Raw genomic sequence first — 24,732 nt, 5'->3', positions numbered from 1 at the left:
TCCCTGCACCTTTCCCACATGGCCAGAGCTCGAGGAAGTTTGATGGCTCTGAGAATTTCTGGCTGGGTTGGTTTTTCTCTCCAGTTATTACCTGACCTGTTGTTACTTCAGCATGGCTTTGAAGAGCCTTCTCCTGGACATGGTGGAGAAACACAGGAGGCAGCCCTCCGCCTGGGGGTCACTGGAGTGGGTGCCTGTCCCTGCTGCCCCTCAGTCCCCAGTAAGCAATGCAGGAGGATGGGCGAGGAGCAGGCGAGCCCTGGGCAGAGCAGTTTGCAGCCCTGGCAGCCACCCGCCAAGCCCTGAGCACCCACAGAGCCCTGGCAGCAGCCCTGCTGGAGCCCTGTGTCCCTGCTGCTGGCACTGCTGGCTGTCAGTGACCTGCAGCAGCTGCTGCCACAGGCTGGCCATCCCCACAGACACACGCTGGGACAGTTCTTGTTGAGACAAACACCAGGGACAGCAACTGCACAGAGCAGCCAGACTTGGACACAAGTAACCCTGGCTGGGATGTGAGCCCGCACGGGGAAAAGCAGGGGCCCTGCTATCAAAACAGAGCAATAAAAACATCCAGGTTAATGTCATTTTCCTGAGCACAGACCTTTTATGTACCTTTATGAAGTATTGCCACACACAGCAGGGACTGCCAGCTCCAGGAGGAAAGGCTGGCAGAGCACAGGCAGGAGAGGGGGCAGCCAGGACTGTGGGGTGAGGGTGCTGGGCTCTGCCTGCCAGCTCTGGGGTAAGGGTGCTGGGCTCTGCCTGCCAGCTCTGGGGTAAGGGTGCTGGGCTCTGCCTGCCAGCTGCAGGGTGAGGGTGCTGGGCTCTGCCTGCCCGATGTGTGGAAGCTCAGTGCAGGCTGGCACACGCTGTCATGACAGATCAAGGCAGAGCTGCCCTGCACACCTTCTGTAAGGGCCCTGCCTCTGCCAGCTGCAGCAGATGAGCTGCAGGATGGGTGTCCTTGGAGGGGGGACAGAGATGGGTGACCATGGAAGGGGGGGAAAGGGATGGGTGTCCATGGAGGGGGGGCAGAGATGGGTGTCCAAGGAGGGGGTGGCTACAGTTGCTGGTGCAGATGAGCTCTGAGTGCCAGGGAAATGTTGGGATGGAGGTTCCCACACTCCAGGGTATCCCCCCATTGCCCTGGATGGCTGAAGTGTCAGTTCAAACCCATCCTGAAGGTTCATCCCTCAAAAACCCAACATCTCACGGCAGAGAAACAGCCTGTCAGGAAACATCTGGTCCTCCCACCTGGAGGAGGGCTGGTGGCTGGTCTGCGGCGAGTGCCTGCGGTCCCTGTGCCTCTCCTGGGGACAAACAGCGACAGGGAAGTGCTGCACACAGCAGCACCACAGCAACGGATTCAGATGTCTGTCCTTCACCTCAGCGTTCCTTGGGAGAACCCCTCCGGGCTAAGGGGAAGAAAAAAGATGTTCAAAAAGCACAGCAGGCAAGGGAGAAAGCTCTTTCTCTTTTCCTGAGAAAAATATCTGCACCCCTGGGCGTCATCTGCTCACTTGCCAGGGCACGGTGACCAGCGCGGGGAGCGGGTGACTCAAAGCCTCTTCCCCTTTTCCTGCTCACGGCCACCCCGCTGAGTGCTTGAAAACAAAGCGCGTTTCGCTTCCTCCGGCAGCCCATTCTGACGTTCCTGAAACCCAGTGACTCATCTGCAAACAAGCTGTGGGCAGAAATAAACGACGCCTCTCATCAGAGCACAGGGCAGCACCTTGGTGCGAGCTGCCCCAGCAGCCCCGTTACCCTGCGCTGCTCTGAGCCCCGCACGGCCACGCACCCCTCACCCCCGGCAGGCATCACCCACCTCCGACACGCACCCCGCACCACAGCAGACACCCCCAAACCCCCGGCACCCATCCCTCCTCCAGGGCGGGGCCGGAGCTGCCCGGGGCCGGTTCAGGGGCAGAGCGGGCCAGGCAGGGCTCACAGGTGGCTCACAGGTGGCTCACAGGTGCCCCGGGAGGTCACACTGATGCCCTGCCCCAGCCTCCTCCTGGGCACGGCGCTGGTTCAGTGCCAGGGCTGGAGCCGCGGGGCGCCTTCCTCCAGAGCTGGCTGCCCCTGCCCGGTCCAGCCCGGCCTTGAGCGCTTCCAGGGGTGGAACTCATCCCTCCGAGGCTGCAGCGCCTGCAGGGTGTCTGCCCACAGCGCCTTTCCCGGACGAAGGAAGGAGCCATCCTCGGTGGGACACAAGCCCTCGGGGGCTCAGGAGCTGCTCCCCTCCTCAGCTGCCGAGAGGACACCAGGGGCTGCTGGGGAGTTGATTGACTGAACCATAAACACTTGGGGAATCAGCCCTTTCTCTTTCCCAGCCGACCCCTCCACCGAGCGGGGTCTCCCCGGGTGCCAGCCCCGCCGGGCCGGGATGCGCAGCCGGGGCGCGACATCCAGGGCAGAAGCACCACCCGCCTCCACCCAAGGGTGCTGGAAAAGAATGAATCCCGGGAGGCAGAAACGCCCCCGGTGCTGGAAGGGCAGCACGCAGCTCTCCCGAGCCGTGCCCACCCGCCCGGCGCGGCGTGGCCGGGGGATGGCAGCCGACGCTCACCGGTGAGCCGCTGCTGGTCCCTCGGGACCCCGACTGCCCGGCCACAGCCACCGCCGTGACAGCGACACCGTCCTGGAGACGGGCAGGGACCAGAGAGACCACGAGTAATTGCTGCAATACAAAGGTCTTGGTAGGGGAAAAATAAACCAACCCACAGTATCCTTCAAAAGCCACCGAAGTTTGTTGGGTCACAGCACAGCAGATTTCGTTTTGACGTGCCTTAAGTAAAAATAAAGTCTGACTTGAATTCCGGGATTATGGCGGTGTCAGGGGAATTTTCAAGCATGCACACTCCAGAATTGAGAGTTCAGGGTGAGCTGGTCCCCCTCAGATTTGCACCACTGAGAATCTGACAGGCTGGAAGAGCAGGATCAGGGTGTGCCGTGTGAAAGGGAGCTCAGGGAGAGCCCCCACTGCTGTGGGTGCAAGAGCCACAGGGAAGGGTTCTACAGGTTCACACAGGCTCAGCCCTTTTCCCCTCACACGATGAACATAAGAACAGTTTCAGGCCACGGGAGCACAAGGGCAGAGTATGCTGAATTTATTAAAATTGCCACGTCTTCCCCAAATCCGCATACAAAATACAACAGCTAAGCCAGTATTTACATCCAGGCAGCTGCAATATCAAGCAATAACTTTAGCAATCGTTTTAAAAATAACTCTGCAGTGTACACAGATCAGATATTTCACAACACGAGGGTTGAAGTTAGCATTGCCCTGCTATACTTAGTTCAGAAATATTGCAGTGTTCCAGATAAAATACTCACGCTTCTTTTAAAAACAGACAACTGAGGAAGTGGTTTGTAGATTGACAAAACACGACACGTTTTTCTTGGGGACTGAGAATCACAGCAGGCTTAGACACAATGTCATAGCTACATTCAGAACGCATCTGGTCCATTTATGCCAAAAATACATTCAGTGTGAGTTACAATTTATTGCACATTTCTTATATTCTGTAGAAATATATCGTACCTCAATGCTTATTCCCTGTACATTCATAAATATTGCTCTGCCCATTAGAGCAGAACATGGACATCTTTCCCTAAAAGCTTTGGGGGGTTGGGGTCCCACAGCCTGTGGGGGTGGTCCCTGCAATCACAGACACACAGACAAGGACAGAGGAGGGGACAGACATGCAGTGCTGCTGGGGGCACCCGGGTGCTGGCCCAGGGCTCCCCAAGGACACCCCAGGACACCCCAGGAGACCCTCACAGACCCCATAGCAGACCCCCTGACCCATGGCAGGGGGGTTTGAGCCACACTCAAAGGCTGTGCCTGCCCCCCGTGCACCTGAAGGAGGTGGCCAGGCTGTGCCCACCTGCAGCCCCCAGCAGCACCCCAGTGCCACCCTGTCCCTGCCCTGTCATTCTGCCCCCAGGCAAAGCCCAGACTCCCCCTTCCCACGGGCCAGGGGCAGCCTGAGCCCACCCTGGCACAGGAGCTCTGGGCACTGAGAAGGACTTGCCCTGCTCAAAGCCCAGAGCTGTTGTAGGGACTGGGCATACTTCTAAACTCATTAATTCGTAATTCCTGAATCTAGTACCAAGCAAAGTGACACAGCAATTGCTAAAATATTGTAGGACTCTTTATAAAAGTGTCATGTGAGGGAATGAGCTCGATTAAGTGCAAATTATAAAAGTAGGGAAGTGCAGAGGAGATTACAGCCTGAGTTTCTAAAGGAGTGTGTGGGGACGGCAATTCAAGTTACACAAAAAAAAATTAGGTGTTACAGGAAACATTAATTAACTTTTCCTTTCAGTGCGTAATCCCTACATTAAACTTTAGATTGTTATTAGAAGGAAATTATAAAATATTGGTTATTCCCCCTAGTTAGAAGCATCAATTAGGAGAAGCTGAATGTGGTAAGAGGTTTTGAGCATCCTTGACCTTAAAAATTTTCATGAGCTGAAGAACTTTTGCTTTAAGTGAAGATTATCAGGAACATTGTGACCTCTGAGGAAACCTAAGCCTCCCCAAACTGCACAGAAGGGTCTTGGCATAACCTCTGTGCTTAAATTAGACCAAGACAAACCCACATGGAGAGGAAAGGCCACTAAAACAAGGGTTCTTTGGAGTATTTCTAAAGGACTGTAGAGTTTACAAATGTTGCAGAGCTCAATACAACATCAGCCCCTTGGCTCAGTTACACTCAACTCCAATTCATCAAAATGCACATTCACCTCTCAACAACAAAAGGGAAAAGAAAACCAGAGCAAAAATACTGAGTTGGGTGAAAAGCCAGGGCAAACAGACCATAATGTCTGGTGCCAAGAGCTATGTCCAGGGAAAAGGTTAAAGCACTTCTGGGGCTGGAGCTGTGACCTGTGTGAGGAGTAGCTGAGCCTGAGCATCCTCCACCCACACTTCCCAGCCAGGCCCCAAAAGGGTCTTGTTCAAATTACCAGGCTGGTCAACGATTTTCAGAGACTCCAGGGGGGAAACTGAAAACTGAAACTCTTTTCCCACTTAAAAAAAAAAATAAAGCTTCGATTCTGATTTTTTAAGATAAGTATGCTGGATCTTAGCTTTGCAAAGTCTTTAATAGTCAAGTCAGCACCAGGCTTTGGATCATGCAGCTGCCAAGATTTCCCCTCAAACAGCCTAAAAAGTCACATCTCTGAGCTCCACGGGGAGTTCAGGCAGTTGAAGCACGCACAAATTGAATCACGGAAACCCAGAATGGTTTGGGCCAGCAGAGACCTTAAAGCTTGCCTCATTTTACCTCCCTGCCTCGGGCCAGGGACACCTTCCACCGGACCAGGCTGCTCCAAGCCCCGTCCAGCCTGCCGTGGATCCCTAAGACAGCCTTGGTCAGGTGAGAGAAGGCGCCCTGCAGCAGCGCTGGCAGCAGCTGGGGGAAGCAGGCTGCAGGGCTGGGCTGCAGCAGAGGGAAGCAGGCTGCAGGGCTGGGCTGCAGCGGGGGGAAGCAGGCTGCAGGGCTGGCAGCAGCTGGGGGAAGCAGGCTGCAGGGCTGGGCTGCAGCGGAGGGAAGCAGGCTGCAGGGCTGGGCTGCAGCGGAGGGAAGCAGGCTGCAGGGCCTTCATTGATCTGTTCAATGAACAAAACAGAGTGAAACAACTCAATTTTTACCCATAACATTGTATGTGAAATTGAGACAATAAAAATAAATGTTAATAGGGAACTGATTCAATGGTTTTGCTCACAGTGTACACACTTAGTGGAATTTCCCTCTTTTCTAATTGCTTGGCTAATTATAAATACAGTAATTCAAAATGCATTTACTGACAACCACTTTTCTGATCCCTGAAATAAAATTTAAAAAAAAAAAAAAAAAAAAACAAAAAACAAAACGGGTAAAAAGCTGGGTTAATTTGGTCTTTTACTTGGTTTGAGGACAGAATGTGAGGTTGTCTCACAAACAGGCTTTAACCAACACCAGACACTTCCAGGACGTTTGGGGTCTGATAAGGATGAAAAGCACAACAGCAAAAGGTATTTTTACACTGTCATGATGCTTTAAGCTCCTTCCTGCGATTCACCCGTGTCTGATTTACCGAAAAAAAGCCAAAGCGAGTCACGGACTCGCTGTACCAAACCCGAGCTCCGAGTCCCGAGCTGCCCGGTGCCCCGGCCGGGCGCAGCGCCGGAGCTCGGTGCTCTGCCTCGGGCACCGCAGCGCTGAGCCGCGCCATCTGAGGTAGGCAGAAACAAAAACACTGTCACACGTGAGAGACGAGAGCGGAGCGTCCCGCGGGAGCTGTCAGGCTTTGCAGTCCTCGGGCACGCAGAGCTGCGAGATGGTTTTCTTGACGCGCAGCGCCGTGAGACGCGCGGCGCCGCTGGCACGCCAGCACTCCCGCATCAGCCGGCCCAGCACCCGCAGCGCCTGCGGGACGGGATGGAGCGGGCACTGAGCGGGCTGGGAACGGGGATGGAGCGGGCACTGAGGGGCCTGGGGATGGGGATGGAGCGGGAACTGAGCGGGCTGGGGATAGGGAGGGAGCAGGCACTGAGGGGCCTGGGGATGGGGATGGAGCGGGCACTGAGCGGGCTGGGAACCGGAATGGAGCGGGCACTGAGCGGGCTGGGGATGGGGATGGAGCGGGCACTGAGCGGGCTGGGATAGGGAGGGAGCAGGCATGAGCGGGCTGGGAACGGGAGGGAGCGGGGCACTGAGGGGCTGGGAACGGGGAGGGAGCGGGCACTGAGGGGCCTGGGGATGGGGATGGAGCGGGAACTGAGCGGGCTGGGGATGGGGAGGAGCGGCAGAGCGGGCTGGGACGGGAATGGAGCGGGAACTGAGCGGGCTGGGAACTGGGAGGGAGCGGGCACTGAGGGGCCTGGGGATGGGGATGGAGCGGGAACTGAGCGGGCTGGGAACGGGAATGGAGCGGGCACTGAGGGGCCTGGGGATGGGGATGGAGCGGGCACTGAGGGGCTGGAACGGGGATGGAGCGGGCACTGAGGGGCTGGGACGGGGATGGAGCGGGAACTGAGGGGGCTGGGGATGGGGATGGAGCGGGCACTGGCGGGCTGGAGCTGGGAGGGAGCGGGCACTGAGGGGCTGGGGAGGGATGGAGCGGGCACTGAGTGGGGCTGGGATGGGGATGGGGATGGAGCGGGCACAAGGGGCTGGGGATGGGGATGGAGCGGGAACTGAGGGGCCTGGGGATGGGGATGGAGCGGGCACTGAGCGGGCTGGGAACGGGGAGGGAGCGGGCACTGAGGGGCCTGGGGATGGAGACGGAGCGGGCACTGAGCGGGCTCAGAACGGGAGGGAGCGGGCACTGAGGGGGCTGGGGATGGGGATGGGGATGGAGCGGGCACTGAGTGGGGCTGGGGACAGGGACAGGATCGGGCACTGAGTGGGGTTGGGGATGGAAACAGGAATGGGTACAGACAGGGCTGGGGACAGAGACAGGGCTGGGTACTGACAGGGGCTGGGGGACAGGAACGGGACCAGGTACAGACATGGTCTGCAGGGGGACAGACAACAGCCAGAGATACAACCACCACCCCCTGCTTTCCAGTTTTAATGCAGGGAGATAAAGTGCAGTGCTCTGAAACAGTGACACAACAGCAGCAGCATCAATTAAGACCTGCCTTGGACAGCATCGAGCACTTTGTGCAGAGTTTTTTCTGTATTGATCTGAAGGACAGCTAGACATCTGAAGCTTTTAAATTCAGAAGAAGCTGGGCATTGAGTGTCCTATCTCTCACTGAAAAGTTCTGTCTTGATTTAAATTTGAAAATATAAATAACGAAATAAAACTAGAAAAAGAAACCCTACAAAATAAACCTATAATAAACTAGAAAATTGATTTTACCTCACAGCTTTGCCACTGGTTTGGAATACTTGGTCTGAGCTTCTGTTCACAGACAACCCTTCTCATATCTTCTATCGAAGGATCAGAAGGCACAAGGTCATAGTAAGGTAACTGGTATTCCTCGGTGATCCCTGGGAAGATGTGTTATTGTCTAGGTGCCCATGGCAGGGGGTGGAACGAGGAGGGCTTTGCTGTCCCTTCCAACCCAAACCCACCCAGGACTGGGTGAAAAGCCAAGGCCTCACCTCCAACGGAGCACCTCCGGGCTATCTCCCAGTACACCAGCCCCAGGGAGTAGATGTCTGCACGCTTGAAGGACTCAAAGATGTTCGTGTTCATCGCATCGTCCAGGATCTCGGGGGCCATGTACCTTTGGGGCACACAGGGTCACTTTGCTGGGGCAGCTCCTACCAAAGGCCACAGCTGTGCTGCCACGTGCCCGTGGGAGCCCCGTGACCCCTCATGGTGCTGGCATGCCCAGAGCACCGGGGTGACCGGGGTGACTGGCACACCATGCCCCACGTGGGGCAGAGAGCTCCATCCCACAGCAGGGTCTGCAACCTCCTCCCCCCCCAGCCAGCCCCCCACCCACCCTCCCCGTGGGGCTGCGGCCATCCCTGCCCGGTGCCAGGGCAGAGGGGACATGGCTGATGGAGGCAGGGCTGCAAGGGGCCATCCCAGGGCTGCAGTGCCTGACCCACCTCCTGGTGCCCACGGGGGTTCAGGGGCTGCAGTGCCTGACCCATCCCCAGGGGCTGCAGTGCCTGACCCACCTCCTGGTGCCCACGGGGGTTCTGGGGCTGCAGTGCCTGACCCATCCCAGGGGCTGCAGTGCCTGACCCACCTCCTGGTGCCCACGGGGGTTCTGGGGCTGCAGTGCCTGACCCACCTCCTGGTGCCCACGGGGGTTCAGGGGCTGCAGTGCCTGACCCACCTCCTGGTGCCCACGGGGGTTCAGGGGCTGCAGTGCCTGACCCACCTCCTGGTGCCCACGCGGGGGTTCTGGGGGATGTCGATGGTGTTCAGCACCGAGTCGTGCTTCACCGCCAGGCCCAGGTCGGCGATGGCGCAGGTCTCGTTCCTCTTCACCAGGATGTTCTTGGATTTCAGATCCCGGTGAGCGATCGCTGGCTTCCCTGCTCTCAGCAAGAGAAACCGCCTCCAGTTTTGGTAACAACTGTGTGGATTTTAATGTAAGGAGCAAGGATGCAAAACCAGTTTTATTCACTTTTGTTACTCTACCCTATAGAAATATTGAAGCCTATTTTGAACCAAGCAAAGCTCTGCTAAATGTTCTCAACTTCAAAAGAAAACTTTAAGGGCATTTTTTTTGAGTATCTGTTTTTCAGGAATAAAACACAAAAAGAGAAACTGGAAGTTCACCATCCTAACTAGTTTAGAAAATTACAGAATCACTGAATGTATTGGGTCATAAAAACCTTCTAAGACCTCTGAGTCCCACCATTCCTCAGCACTGACAAGACCACCAGTAACCCATTTCCCCAGGTGCCACATCCACACAGCTTTTTACCCCACCCCTGCCCAGGGCAATCTGTGCCAGGGCTGGGCAAACCTTCCCGTGAAGAAATTTTTCCTAATTTTTTCCTTCATTAGTGCTCACTCCTCTTCAGCAGAGCTGCTTCTGTAGGCATCTCTTTAGAGGCAGGGACAAATGCAGACAGTGGAAGTGGGAAGGGAACGTCCCTCTTCCCCGTCTGCACTGCAGCACTCTCACTCACGCTGTTCCCCCTGGTGTCAGCACCTTGGAAAGCCCTTCACGACACCACCTCGCCCATGAACGGTTTTGAGAACACTGAAGCTCCTTAAAATACTTGAAGGGAAGTGGGAGGGCAGCACTTGCCTTGCGTGCCAACGATCTCCATGTGGAGGTGTGCCAGGCCGCTGGCCACGGACAGTGCCAGCCTGACCATGCCCTCCACGGTCACCGTGCCCCTGTTCAGGTAGTCGAACAGCGAGCCCTGCTCGTGGTACTCGGAGACAAGCCACAGCTGAGTCCACGTCCCATTATCTGGCCAGAGGAAGCAGGAGAATCAAAAATGTTAGCTAGGAAAGCCTTCCCCTTTTGGGGAATGCCAGGGAGGAGGTGTGCCAGCTGTGGCCCGGGAAGGAGCCCAGGGCTGAGTTTCGGATGGAGCCGGGGCAGCAGAGCTGTGCTGGGACAGCCCCTCAGGACCCAGTGGTGCCATCACGGGGCTGGGAAGCACCGCAGGACCCTGAGCCCAAGCATTAGCCAGCCCTGCCCGGGCCAGCCCAGGCTCAGGGCTGTTTGGGCAGGCAGAGCCGTGCAGGAGGCGGGCAGCCCCGGCGCTGCTCACCCTTGTTGTCGGCAGCGATGAAGCCCAGGATGTTCTCGTGCCTCAGCATCACTGTCTGGTAAATCTCTGCCTCCCGGAACCACGACCGCTCGTCTCTGGAGGAGAAGATTTTCACAGCCACGTCCTCCCCGCACCACTTCCCGTGCCACACTTCTCCAAAGCGGCCCTTGCCCACGATCTCCTGCAGCACAATGGTCCTGGCGATGGTTCTCTGCACCAGCAGGGGCAGCCCTGGGGAAAAGAGAGGCAGGTGCCTGTGAAAGGGCTCAGCTGGGACCTTCACACCCCACTCAGCTGCACCCATGGCTTTGCTTCCCAACGCTGCCAAGGGAAAATCCTCTCCCAACCAATATCTCCTCAAATCAGATTTTTGATGTTACTTCCCAGTGTCTGTATGTAGAAAAAAACTTGTTAAAACCCCAGTAAAACCCTTAAAATTTGGCCCAAACTACTCCATTTGGTTTGATACAGACTGCAGCTGTCCTGCAGTAGATGAGTTGCTCTACTCTGTCTGAAATTTTTGAAAATAAAAATAAATCATAATAGCAGCTCTACTGTGTTTTGCCATCCACAAACCCTGCTTGATTTGATTCTGTATTTGTTGGGGACTTAAAACAAGGGGTTTTTGTTTTGTTTTGTTTGTTTGTGGGTTTTTTTTAATAACTACAACCTTGATTTTTGGCTGAAATCAGAACAAATCACCCCGGTGCATGGGACTCTGGCTCTGCTCAAGTCCAGCCCTGTTCCTGGCTCAGGGATAGCTGGGAACAGTTAAAAACTTCAGCATAAATAACGCCAAAGTCTGCTCATTAGAGCTGTGAAAAGGCATTGGGGAAGAACAACAACTTAATCCTCAGAGGTATGCAGCTCATGGAAATAAATTAAATTAGGCACCATTTGTGCGTTTTTCACTTACAAATAAAAGCAAGCATAGTTTACATACTTTTCAATAAAAGCTCTGGCTACGGAAAGCTGGGCAATACACCCCAGGCCAATACACCCCAGGCGTGTCACTGGTCAAATGGGCTGGATTTTGTGAATTCCCACCTCATTTTTAGGTTTCTTTGGTTTAACAAGTTCTCAGTAGCAATGGAGGCATCACAGTAGAAATGGGGAAAATGTTAAAAAGATTAATGTTCTGCTCAAAACAAGAATTTGGAGGAACATTATTCTGCTATGAAACAGAAAAAAAAAAATCGGGAGCAGCATCCCGAGCCACTCAGGTGAGCTTAGCACCTCTCATCATCTGCCACGTTGCATCAGCCGGCAGCGCTGGGTTTCCCACTTGGTTCTGATTTCTGAGCTCCCTTTTCCAACGCCTCCGTTCCAGCACAGAACCCAATTTTGGTGGTTCGGCAGAGGAGGCGCACCCGAAGCCCAGGGGCACAGCGGGCGGGCTGGGCCCCGCACCTACCGGAGCCCGAGCCGGAGGTGGTCATGTCGGAGATGAGATCCTTCAGCGTCTTCCCGGCGCCCGCCAGGCTGCCCTCGCACGGCGGCTCCTCCACGCTGGGCGGGCGGCGCGGGCGGCGGCGGCAGCCGCGGGCGGAGCGGGCGAGCAGCGCGGCCAGCAGGGCCAGCGCCCCGAGCGGCACCGCCACCGCCGCCGCCAGCGCCGCCCGCAGCCGCCCCGCGCCGCCCGCCGGCCCCGCCGCCGCTGCTGCCGGACACACAGACAGACAGACAGACAGACAGACAGACAGACAGACACACCGAGCGTGAGGCTGCGGCTGCAGCGACCGCCGGGCGGGGACACCGCAGCGGTCACACAGTCACAGATTCACACAGGATCACACAATCATAGATTCACACAATCACGCGGGATCACACAATCACAGCATCACACAGAATCACACAACCACTGAATCATAAATTCACACAGGATCACACAATCACAGAATTCACACAATCACAGAATGACCAGGTTGGAAGAGACCTTCAAGATCATTGAGTCCAGCCAGCCCAGCCCCAACCCCTCAATGGAACCCTGGCACCCAGTGCCACATCCAGGCTTTGCCAAACACACCCAGGGATGGGGACTCCACCACCTCCCCAGGCAGCCATTCCAGAACTTTATCATCCTCTCTGTAAACAACTTTTTCCTGAAAAGCAACCGCCCAACGTTTTCCTGATATCCAGCCATATTTTCCTTGGTGCAGCTTGAGACTGTGACCTCCCATTCTGTCAGTGCTGCCTGGAGAAAGAAACCAACCCCACCTGAGCACAGCCACCCTTCAGGGAGCTGTAGAGAGTGACAGGGTCACCTCTGAGGCTCCCTTTCTCCACCTGATGCATTCCCACCATTGTCCTGGCCAGGAGACAGACCAGACAGGACAGACAGGACAGACAGGACAGACCACGTGTCTGTGAGTGATGGAGCCTTTCCCCCACAACCCTTCTGTTCTGGGGTCAGCATTCTGACCACCACCCAAGGAGCTCTATACCAAGAAGCTCTAGGAAGACACTGCTAAGGGGTTCATTTGCACAGGAACACACACATGATTCTTTTCATGTCCCCAAAATCTGAAATAAGCTTAAAAGAAAAATCAACCAGTGCTTTCCCCTCAAATGAAACAAACCAGAAATATGACACATAAAAAATCCCGTCAACACTCAGAACCCTGAGATCTCAGAGCTGCAGAAGATGTAAGAATCACAACCTCCCCCCCGCGCCAGGTCACTCCTTCCCTTCGGGGAGAAGCTGGGCCTCAAGCACACCTTAACCTGGAGTCTGGGAGTGACCAGGGTGATGTGGGCTCCCAAAGGCAGCGGCAAACAGGCTCAGCACCCTCTGCTTCCTTCCTGCAGTCAGTGCCACATGTCTGGTCACCAGCACAACTCCAACCCTCCTGAACACAAAGCTGGTACATTTTGTTCACAGGTTTTCCCTTTGATGGCTTCAAGAAGCTGCTCCAGGGTGACCTGGGAGGTTTGTAAGAGGATTTATGAGCAGGATTCCTCCTTGGAACTGCTGCTCGTTAACTGACGTGCCAGGATCTCCTAAACACTTTTCATTCTGTTTCCACAGGGCTGAGGTTTCCCTGAAACAGGGATGGAGTGCAGCACGGAGGGGTGCCCTACCCCAGGAGCTCTGGCCCCTCACTGAACCAGCCCTGCCACCCCAGACTGTGCAGGAGACACTGCAGGACAGCAGGACTGGCTCTGTGCAGGACAGCAGGACTGGCTCTGTGCAGGACAGAGGAGTGGCTCTGTGCAGGACAGCAGGACTGGCTCTGTGCAGGACAGCTGGACTGGCTCTGTGCAGGGGACACTGCAGGACAAGACTGGCTCTGTGCCGGCCAGGCACGGGCTCACAGCGGGCACAGAGCACAGGGCATGAGCTGTCCCCTGGCTGTTCTGCACTTGCCCTGTGCCATCCAAGCCTGCCTCCTCCTGCAGGGCTTTCCAGACTCATTCCCGGTAGGAATGGCTCATCCCTCCCCGGCAGAGGCTGCTGAGGACAAACGCGCAGGAGCCGCTGACCGCAGCACGTCAGCGCTTCCCTGGAAAACAACATGACATGAACTAAATAGAAGTTTCTTGTTCTGGGGCCGCCGCAGTAACAAAAACAGTAACAAAAGGGAAATCATCAGGAGGTTGAACAGCGAGGGCTGCCCTGCGGGCAGGGCCGGGGGAGGGCACGCTGCCAGCGGCCCCAGGCTCGGAGCAGATGCCGGCTCCAGCAGCGAGCTGCCTTCCCTGCCCTGGCAGCGCTGCCAGCCGCTCCAGCGGGAGCCGGGGCTGCTGCAGGCGGTGCAGTGCTGCCCACCAACACTCGGTGCTCTGCCACTGACTGACTAACCGGGAGTGGAGCTGAGGCGCTGCCAGGTGTGACCCAAAGGCAGCACATCTGGCAGCACTCAGCAGCTGCACAACGCAGTGCACTTATGCTCCGGCTTCTGTCAACAAAATAGTACTTGCAGGCAGCAAAAAAAATTAATTATCCTTTCCCTTCAATGGAAAAGGCATTCTCACACACAGCATTTGCTCTTGATACTGTAAAGCTTCCACTCTAAGGCTTCCAAAAGCCCCAGACTGTGTGTGCTCCCAGGCTGCTCAGGGGGAGTAATTACATATTCTTTCCAATGTAGTAAGAAAATCTATTGCATTCCATTAATGGGGAGGCTCTAGTCAGCTCAACATAATACTTAAAACCACTTAAAAAATATAGCTTGGGCTAGAGTCTAAAATTAAGTTTCTCCACTTCCACCATGAGTCCACTCACCCTTGGGGTGTAGGCAGAGATCACAAACTCTGCCTCCCAGATCTCAAAGGTGGCCCAAAAATGCCGTGAGACACGAATCTACAGCTGGAAAAATCAAGGTCTGATTAGCAACTACTCAAGGCAGCCTGTTCCATGCTGGGGCACGGTGCTGAGCTCTGCAGAGAAAACAAGAATGAGGCATGCACGAGGGGTGATTTATCATGGGGAGGTCCCTCGGGGCAGCAGCACTCAGGGTGTTTTCTGCAGCCCTGCTGTGACAGGAGAAGCACATCTCAAATCACCTGCTGGGGCAGAAAGTACCCCAGTTAAACCAACAAAAACCTGGAAAGGAATCCAGGGTGACACAGAAAAAAACAGTTAGTGCAAACTCATCCTGCTCTTCAGCATTTTCACCTGCTAATGCAATATGCCACAATGAAACCCACAAGAAGCAGGATATAAAAGCAGACATCCAGGTTTAATCCGTCCTTAAAGAAATTCAGACATTGTACAAATAAAAACCAAGGAAAAAAAAACCTCAAGGGAAAAGTCAGCTGCTGTCACCCAAGGCCCCAGCCCAGAGCCCTGTGCTGCCTGGGGCAGGCATTGCCACCTGCAGCTCTGCCAGGGGAGCTCAGGCACAGGCACCTGAGCACCCCCTGCCCTGTGCCCTCAGACACCCTCTCCCTGTTCTCAGGCTCTCCTCTACAACACAAAACCATGCTCAGTCACAGCATCCCACACCGGCTTGGGTTGGGAGGGACCTTAAAACTCAGCTGGTTCCAAGCCTCTGCCATGGGCAGGGACACTGCCATCAGCCAGGTGGCTCCCAGCCTCTGGGCTGGGGCAGGCCAGCTCCACGGAGAGGAGCTGAAGGTGGCTGTGTGTCCCAGAAGGACACTGAGGTCCTGCCTCACCCAGCAGGGGTGGGCACCACGATGGACCCCCTCAGGGCTTCTCCATCTCCAGGAGAGTCATTCCTGCATAAAGGCAAGCTTTCCATGCCCACATGCTCCACTTTTAATCTAGAATTCACTTAATGGAGACAGACAGGTAAGTGGGCAGATAGATTAGATATGTATATACATAAAGAAATACATATGTATATACACACAGAGGTAGAAATGCATATACACACACACAAAGGTAGAATATGCATCAGGAGATTGAGACAGAAAACAGAGATAGACATAGAAATAGACACAGAAATAAAGAGACAGAGATAGTGATAGTTAGAGAGAGATAGATATAGAGATAGATGATAGATATAGATAGATGGATAGATTACTGATAGATGATAGATGGATAGATGGATGAATAGACAGACAGAGAGATGGACCGATAGATAGATAGATAGATAGATAGATAGATAGATAGATAGATAGATAGATAGATAGATAGATAGATAGATAGATAGATGGAAAGAAAGAAAAGAAAGAAAGAAAAGAAAGAAAGAAAAGAAAGAAAAGAAAGAAAAGAAAGAAAGAGGTGATACAGACAAGGCACAGCAGACCTCCCCCACCCAGGTGTCTGTCCCAAGTGCCACTTGTCAGAGGTCTGGGACAAGGGCTGGCCCCAGAGCTGTCCCCAGGCCACTTGCTGGGCAGTGTGAGGGAGGGCTGTGGGGCAGGGCCAGCACAGAAACCTCACTGCACTGCCACCATTCCCACTGACATGAGGCCCCCTGAACCTTTGGAGCAAAGGGCTCGGGCTAAGGATTCAGTCCTTCCTTTGGGCACTGAAATATGAAGCCAGAGGTGTTGCAAGTCCCAGCTCAATGCTGGAACAGCAGATGTGCCTCCACTGCTCCTCTAGCAAGAGCAGCTTTCTTCCCAACTTGGACAAACCAGCATGGCCCTTTGTTCCTAGAGCATGACCACAATTAGCGTGTCCCTTCTGTGGTCAGCTGAAAGAAAAACAACGTCCTAGGGTGACCTGATGGTGCTTGTACTCCCAGTTGTTTGTGGGGGTACAGGCATCATACAAATGATCCTTAGCACCAGTGAAACAATCCTGATTCCTGCCCCTGGCACCGGGGAGGTTGGTACCAGGGTTCAGCAGGAGGTGACAGTGCCCAAGGCTCCCCCAGGTCTGCCCAGCAACAGCCTTTCAAATTCCATTAACAACTACATGATAGCTTCTTAAATGCAAGCTACCATTTTAAATTGTGTGTTAATTTGCAACATTTCTTACCTGCAACATATCTCACTATTGTAAGTTACAAAAAGGCATCACCAGATAAAATGGTGTGGTTTACTCATTTTTATAAAAAAGCCTGGAATAAACACAAAATTTGGATTTTTTTTTCCAAATCTTGCAAAGAAGAAAAAAAATAAACTAAAATGAAGCTAAAAATGGTATGAATATTTATTTTCAGAAAGCACCAAATCAGCTTTGTTGCACAACTTTGAGCCTGGCAGACTCACACACTGCACCAGCCAGGTGACACAGGGGCTCCTGGGAGTGCCAGCCTTTTTCCTCCCTCACTGGGACCAGGACTCTCACAGCTTCCTACCCCTGCTGAGCAGGACCCGGTGACACTGGTGTGACACTGGTGTGACACTGGTGTGACACCACTGACCAGCTGCCTCTCAGGCTGCTCACATCAGCCAGGGCCACCCCAGGCTCAGACTGCTGGAACTGCCTCGGCCAGAGGGGTCCCAGCAGGGCCTTGGGGTCCCCCACTGCTCTGCCCTAGGACATGGAGGCCAGGGGCTGGGACACCCTCAGGAAGGCAGGAAACTGCAGCCCATGGCAGAGCTAAAGGGTCTGGTTGGCTGTGTGAAAGCAGCTGGGAGCAGCCTGCAGTGTGCCCAGCCTGGGAGAGAGTGTGCCCAGCCAGGGTCAGAGTGTGCCCAGCCGGGGTCAGAGTGTGCCCAGGCAGCCCCAACCCAGGTCAGGATGTGCCCAGCCCAGGTCAGGCTGTGCCCAGGCAGCCCCAGCCCGGGGTCAGAGTGGGCTCAGCCCAGGTCAGGGTGTGCCCAGGCAGCCCCAGCCCAGGTCAGGGTGTGCCCAGGCAGCCCCAGCCCGGGGCAGGCTGCGCCCAGCCCAGGTCAGGCTGTGCCCAGGCAGTCCCAGCCCAGGTCAGGCTGTGCCCAGGCAGCCCCAGCCCGGGGCAGGCTGTGCCCAGGCAGCCCCAGCCCGGGGCAGGCTGTGCCCAGCCCAGGTCAGGCTGTGCCCAGGCAGTCCCAGCCCAGGTCAGGGTGTGCCCAGGCAGTCCCAGCTCAGGTCAGGGTGTGCCCAGGCAGCCCCAGCCCGGGGCAGGCTGTGCCCAGCCCAGGTCAGGCTGTGCCCAGGCAGCCCCAGCCCAGGTCAGGGTGTGCCCAGGCAGGCTGTGCCCAGGCAGTCCCAGCCCAGGTCAGGCTGTGCCCAGGCAGCCCCAGCTCAGGTCAGGGTGTGCCCAGGCAGTCCCAGCCCAGGTCAGGCTGTGCCCAGGCAGCCCCAGCCCGGGTCAGGCTGTGCCCAGGCAGCCCCAGCTCAGCTCAGGCTGTGCCCAGGCAGGCTGTGCCCAGGCAGGCTCCCGGCACTCACCGAGGGGCAGGTGCAGTGTGATGTTGTTGCAGAAGTCGGTGTAGCAGCACTCGGTCCTGGTGACGTTCTTGGAGCTGTGGCAGAAGACCTGGGCGTGCAGCTCGGGCAGGGACACGCAGGACTTGACCACCTCCTCCCGCCCGTTGGTCAGCATCACCGAGGCCCAGCAGGCGCCCTCCGTCTGGCAGGTGAAGTTGGTGTGCTCGCACAGCTGGCACACGCACTGCAGGCCTGCAGGCAGGGCACAGCGTGGGCACCGTGCCAGCTGCCTGCCCAGGGCACCCTGCGGGCTCTGGCCCGGGGCCGGTGCTGGCCCGGGGCTGGGCTGCGGCCGTCCCAGGGCACCCCAGCAGCACGGGCCCCCACACCCACCCGTGACAAGCGTTTAAATCTTGGTCCCAAGGGATTCTATAGATGCCCTCTGTGTTTTGTGGTGGAGAAGACTGGCCAGCCCTGAAAGCTGGCTCCCAAAACCACGGCACCCCTTGCCTGTCCCTTCCCTGCCCGCAGCAGCCAGGCCAGCTGTGCCAGAGCTGAGTGGTGACAGCCCCGAGCCAGGGGCACACCGCACACAGCGCCCAGCACGGGCACAGGGACAGACTACTCCTCCTCCTCCTCCTCCTCCTCCTCCTCCTGTCCTGGGATCAGGCACCTTGTCCAGGCCACCCTGTCTGGGCCAGCTCCAGCTCTGCCAGTCTGAGCCCTGCTCTACTCAGGACAATCATTTTAGCCATAAATCTTTCTGTTTGTTTTGGAATTGTGGAGGAGAAGACCTTTCTTTTACCTAAAGGTAAGAGAGAATTGAAAAGTAAAACATGAGCTAGTGGTGTGTGCTGGGGGCACAGCTGGGCTCAGTGGTTTTAGAGGGGTTTTCCAGCCTAAAACATCCCACAATTCTGCAATCCCAGAGTCCCCAGAGGAGCACAGAAGTCCTGGCAGACGTCAGCACAAATCTGATTTCTGTTTCTGTGCCACTCTTTGCTTCCCTTACAACAATCCCCATCCCGTGCCACCCTTCTGAAGTGACAGCTGGGGGTGTTTATCTGCACCTCGGGCCCACAACAAACCTCCCTGGCACGGGTCAGTGCCAGGAGCTGCTCCTCAGCTCTCCTCCAGCACAGGAGCAGGCACCATCCATCACACACAGCACAACAGCCAAATCTCACTCAAAGACATTGCCCTGGTCCTAGAACTGCTGCCAGGAAAAAGCCTCATCAGACCCAAACAAATCAGAGATCTCACAGAAGGAAACAGACACATCATCACCAAAACTGCAAAATAAAAGCATTATTGAGTCTAAGATTGTTGCAAGTGTCTTCGGGGCTTTAGACACGTCATTGTAGTGTTTTTCTCCCTTTCTCGCAGTCTAAAAATAAAATGGAAAATTATCTTTATTGCATCATTTGCAGTGGATGACTGACAGATTTACCCATGCTCTGTATTTACAGATTACTTGAGGGCAGAGCTGATCAAAACACCCCGAGCAGCCCCACAAAGAGGGGGTGGGTGGAGGATGGCTGGGCAGCCCTGTACCCTCCCCTGACCACTCTGAGACAGCCACTGCCACAACCACAGGGGCTCTGCACCACCAAATCCTGCCCTCACTCTGGGGGAAACATGGAAAACTGCAGCTGAATCTGCTCAGAGACAAGATCAGAGTTGGAGTTGTGGGAAAGACAAGAGATTTTCCTCACAGAAGACTTTCAGAGACCACTTTTAAATATGATTCTAGAGAAGCAGAAGCCTCAGGTTGCTCAGATACTTGTGTGTGCTGCTGGCTGACTTCTCGTGCAGAAGAACTGATGGAAATCACAAGGCAGGTACAAATCCCTGGGCCTGTTCTCAGCAGCATTTGTGTCCATCCAGAGCCCTTTGTTAACAGACCAGAAAGAGGATTGAACACAACCATTAAAATACAGGTTTCTTTCACCTGTGCCACCTCAGCTGCCTCAGCTCTTGTGGAATCAGGGGAGCAGCCTGGCCCTTTGGCACATTCCCTTGGGAAGATCCAGGGGTTCCCACTGCCACCCCACTGAGCAGGGGGTGACAAACCCGGTGTCACAGCCCTGCTGTGCAACCACTGCTGCTGCAGGGAGCCCGTGTCCCAGCCCTGCTGACAGCCTCAGGGACACAGCACTCACCAGAGCTCCTGCTTTATCCATTTGCTCCATCAGGAGGGCCCAGGGCTGCTCCTGGTCATTCACAGCAGCTCCTTCCATTGGAGAGACTTGTCCAGGTCAGCTCCATAACCAGCCCATCTACAGCCACATGTATCCCAAGTTTCACACCTCCCATCTGGATCATTCTGCTCCAATGTGCCCCGTGCTGTCCCAGAGGAGCCAGCAAGGCTCCCCTCAGCTTGCAGGCCAGAGGGATGGCAGATCCTCTTCCCACTGTCCAAGCCAGCACCACCTTTGAACTGCTTCCCTCCCACAGAGCACGAGAGAAGAGGAAGAACTGGAAACTACAGACTGAAATCCTCTATGCAGCGGGAAATGTTTCCTCCCTCCCCAAAGCCATTCCTGAGGACAGTCCTGGCAATGCCATTGGGGATGCTCTGCCTCAGGGCAAAGCCAGGACTCCCACCCCCTGGAAACCAAGGAATGGAATAAGGTGACTGTCAAAGAGTTAAAGGACTAAAGAGGCAGGCAGAAAATGTGCTCCCAAACTTTCAAAATAAGGCACTCTTTAATCAGGAAATGAACAGGACTCCTTTATTCACTCTAGCACAATTCCCTTAAAACATTCCATTGTCTGGTTGAGAAATCAGGAGAGAGTGACCGACAGAAGCACGCCATGGCTGCAGAGAGCATGCCAGGATCCAGGCCTGGCCACCAGCAGTGCCAGCTCCCTGGGCATGGAGCTCTGCAGCAGCCACCCCCAAAAGTGCCCTGAGCCTCCCCAAGGGCCATCGTCACCCCATCCCAGCAGGACCTGGGCTGGAGAGCTGGGCCAGGGCAGAGAGGGGCAGGACAGGGACCCCACAGGCTCCCCCTGGCAGGGACAGGAGCCACGGACAGGCTGAGGGACAGAGGGACATCTCCCAGGACAGCTGGCACCCCCAGGGCCCCACAACAACAGGAGAACAGGAGCCAGCAGAGGGGCACAGGAGATGCCTGCTCTGGCACACAAGGAAAGCAGATTTTGGGTACAGACACCCCAGGAGCAGAGGTTTCCTGGGTCTGGTGTTTTTAACACCTTCGTGGTTTTCAAGGACATTTTTCCTGCTGTTATTGCAGCAGGAGCTGGGATTACGCACCAGATTCTGGGATGAGTCCCACCATGCATCAAGGGCAGGATGACTTGGTCTTCAGATAAGAAAATCTGCCTGACTTGCCTAAAAAGTGACATTTCCTGCCTTTTAGTTCTCAGTGGCACTGCCTGAAAGCACAGAGGACAGGCAGACACGGCCTGCAAGGAGCTTTCCAGCAGGAGGAGCAGAGCCAGCCCCGACACCCAGCAAGCACAGGAGAGGGTTTTGTGTGCTTCCACCCCTTGGCCAGCGAGTGTCAGCCTCAAGCACACGAATCCCCAGATAACCGAGGAGCACGAGTGACACTAAATGGGAGCAAGGGATGGAAGAGCAGGCGCTCCAACACCAGCTTCGTGTGGGCAGGAAATAATTCAAACACATCCACAGACAGTGCAACTTCAAAAGTTCAGTGGAAGGAACTGAACACTAAACACGAGCCCACATACCATGGGGCTAACAGAAAACTAAAACCTAAAACTCTGGTTTTTAACAGAGCTTTTCTAACTAAAATCTCTGGGGGAGCAAAGCCCAGACCTGCCCTCTCTTAGGAACCACACAAGGCTCTACATCTCAGCACAGACTTTTTACTACACAGATTAACAGGGCACTAATCTTCCACAAAGTCACAATCCATCACTACTCACTACAGCTAGCAGTAGAGCATTTCAAAATTAAATTGGAAAGCAAAGATCTAAGTGGCCTGATGGGAGGAAATGCTGAATATCCAGAACATTTCCATCTTTGATCATTTGGTATGGTCATTGTCTATTGTGCCCTTCTAGATACACTTTGATTTTATTTCCAAATAACAGACCTGGGGCTCTCCACACGGGCTGGATCCCCTGCCCCAGGCACAGACCCCAGTGCCAGGACACAGCTGCCCCTGGCCACCTCCATCCCTGGGGCAGGGATGCTCCCTTACCTCAGGACACACACCTGGACCTGACTGACCGGGCTCAGAAGGGGCCCAGCTGACAAAAGTTTCACTGTGGGACAAAGGGGCTCAAAGGAGATCCTAAAAATTACAGACTGGCTGTTTCCCATTGTCCAGCCCCTTGCTGGTGGCGGAGCCAGGACAAGAAGCAGGGAAGGTCCCAGTAAAGGTGCAGTGGGGAGGGCGTGAGTCTGGCACAGCCCTTGTTCTCCAGCTGCACAATTGCTGGGAACTGAACATGGCAGAGAAACTCTGCTGGCACCAGGAGAGCCCCTCTGCCCTTCAGCAGCCAGCCCCGGTTCCATGGCAGCAGCTGGGGCTGGGCAGGAGGGGCAGCAGCTCACCTGCCGGGCAGGACAGAGGAGCAGCAGCTCACCTGCCAGGCAGGACAGAGGAGCAGCAGCTCACCTGCCGGGCAGGACAGAGGAGCAGCAGCTCACCTGCCGGGCAGGACAGAGGAGCAGCAGCTCACCTGCCGGGCAGGACAGAGGAGCAGCAGCTCACCTGCCGGGCAGGACAGAGGAGCAGCAGGCGAGGTATCCTTGGGAAGGTTTTATGGGACACGAGCGACACAGCAGAGTTCTGTGAGTGCAGGGATTGTGTGTCCTGCAGCTCATGCACTGAGCTGAAGAAGAACCTGCTGGTCCCAGCCCGTGAGGGGCTGAGGGTACAAACTCCACGGGGAGGCAGCTGAGATAACCTGGGCTGACAGCACTGATCCACAGCAAGGCTGGAACTGCTTGCACAAGAGAGTCCCCAGCACTGAACGCTCCTAAAGTCACATCTGAGTGGTTTGACAAGGAATTTTCCATCCAGACAGTCACACTGCCTGTCCCCTCTATTGCCACACATCTGCCTGTCTGGTCTGTGCACACCCCTGGGCCTGAGCCAGCCGCTGGGGCAGGGGAGGAGAAGAGGACCCTGCACTGCACCTGCGGAGAGCAAAGCAATGCAAGACTTTGATTCACAAAGCAGCCAGATCCAGCGCGACTCCGTGGTGCTCTGGAGGCTCTCCAGAGGGAGCTGGTAACAGCCACGGCTCCGCAAGGCCCGGGTTTACCTCGGGCACACCGTGCTGCCTGTCCCTGGGGTCCCTGCCAAACACAGCAGAGCTCCAGAGAAATAAGGAGAAGAGCTCTTACAGGGCAGGTTTTACACCCTGTGGAGGTACCAGAGGTTACCAGATGTGCAGTACTACACAGAAGCACTTCACAGCCCACAGCTGGGCTCTATTCCTCCTCCCTGGCCAAAAGCAGGGCTTCTGTGAGCAGCTGGATGAGCCACTGGGAGGGCACGGTCCTTCCCCGCACCTGGGGCTGAGACCTCCCCTCTCTGCAAGGTCCCAACAAGCACCACACAAGGAAACTGCTCTGGTGAAAACACGGAGAGAAAGGTAAAACCCAGTAAATCTAATAGAAAAACTGTAAATATTATGTGGTACGCTGCCTTCCTTACCGCTGGTTTGCAGAGCGCTGCTGGGGAGCGCGGGTTTAGGCTTTAAAGGGCCGATTGAGGGGAGGGAGCGCCTCCCAGCACCTGCCGCCTGAGAGAGGAACCTGTGCCGAGGGACCCGGCCGCCTCCGCTGGGGCACGGCACCGCAAGGCACCGGGACATGTCCTCCCACCGGCCCCGGTGCCGCTCCGTCCGAGGACCTGCCCACGAGCAGCCCCCGGGGCGGATCCGCCCGGGATGCCGCGGGAAGCCCCAGGGATCAGGGATGCCGCTCCGGTAAGTCCCCGCTGACCCAGTTATCGGTACTCGCGGCCGTGATTGGAGGCACCGAGAGCCCGAAGCCCCCGAACGGCGACGGGCGCACGGCCGGGATGGATAAGCGGGGTTCTAGCGCACCGCCCCGACCATCGCGCTCCCCGGCTCCCGGCGCCGCTCCCGGTGCCGCCGTACCTGTGCAGAGGGACACGGCGGCTCCCAGCAGCGGCAGCGCCGCCCGCAGAGCGGAGCCGGGCGCGCCCCGCATGGCCCCGGGGCCGGGGCCGGGGCCGGGGCCGGTGCCGGTGCCGCTCCGGGGCCGCTCCCGGGCCGGGTGCTGCTCCCCCGCCGGTGCCGCTGACCGGCCCCGCCGCCCGCGGCTTTAGCGGCTTTAGCGGGGAGGGGCCCTGGCCGGCCCCGCCCGGACCCCCGCCCCGCTCTGCCCCCGCTCCCGGGCCGGGAACGCGGGCTCGGCTCCGCCGCCCCCCGGGACGGGCAGCGGGGTCCGGGCGGCCCCGGGAGGGGAACGAGGACGGCGAGGGACGCGCCGAGCTCCCGCTCCGCTCGGCCGCCGCTCCCGGGGCTGCCCGGCCCCGGCTCCGCGCCGCAGCCGCGCTGCCCTCTGCGATTCTGCCCGCAGAGATGCGCAAAACCGGCCCTGGGCAAGGACGATTTTTAATCTTGTGAGTTTTGCCAAATCCCCATCAGTGTCTTTTGGCACCTGCTCCGGGACTTCTCCATCAGGCTGCACCGGATCGCCCATGAACAGCAACGTGTTGAACAGTTTGCAGCGTTTCTGCAATATCTGAACGGGTTTGAACTAAAAGAGATTTAGATTAGATGTTAGGAAGAAAAGCCCTGGCACAGGTTGCCCAGAGAACCTGTGGCTGCTCCATCCCTGAAAGT

The 24,732-nt window shown here is 56.2% G+C and overlaps 1 protein-coding gene across 1 annotated transcript; it reads right to left on the bottom strand.

Moving 5' to 3' along the window:
* Window positions 1-3,087: 3,087 nt before the first annotated feature.
* Window positions 3,088-24,095, bottom strand: ACVR1C (activin A receptor type 1C). Its single transcript, XM_050976854.1, has 9 exons — window positions 24,022-24,095; window positions 17,932-18,162; window positions 11,611-11,856; window positions 10,197-10,427; window positions 9,722-9,889; window positions 8,840-8,996; window positions 8,106-8,230; window positions 7,861-7,991; window positions 3,088-6,419 (listed from the first exon to the last, which is right to left on the bottom strand). Exons 1-9 carry the CDS (start codon window positions 24,092-24,094, stop codon window positions 6,294-6,296), a joined length of 1,488 nt encoding a protein of 495 aa, XP_050832811.1. The 5' UTR covers window position 24,095; the 3' UTR covers window positions 3,088-6,293.
* Between the last annotated feature and the right edge of the window lie 637 nt (window positions 24,096-24,732).

This window comes from Serinus canaria, chromosome 7, assembly GCF_022539315.1.
Source record: "Serinus canaria isolate serCan28SL12 chromosome 7, serCan2020, whole genome shotgun sequence".
Taxonomy (NCBI): Eukaryota; Metazoa; Chordata; class Aves; order Passeriformes; family Fringillidae; genus Serinus; species Serinus canaria.
This window is presented reverse-complemented; position numbering and strand designations above follow the sequence as displayed.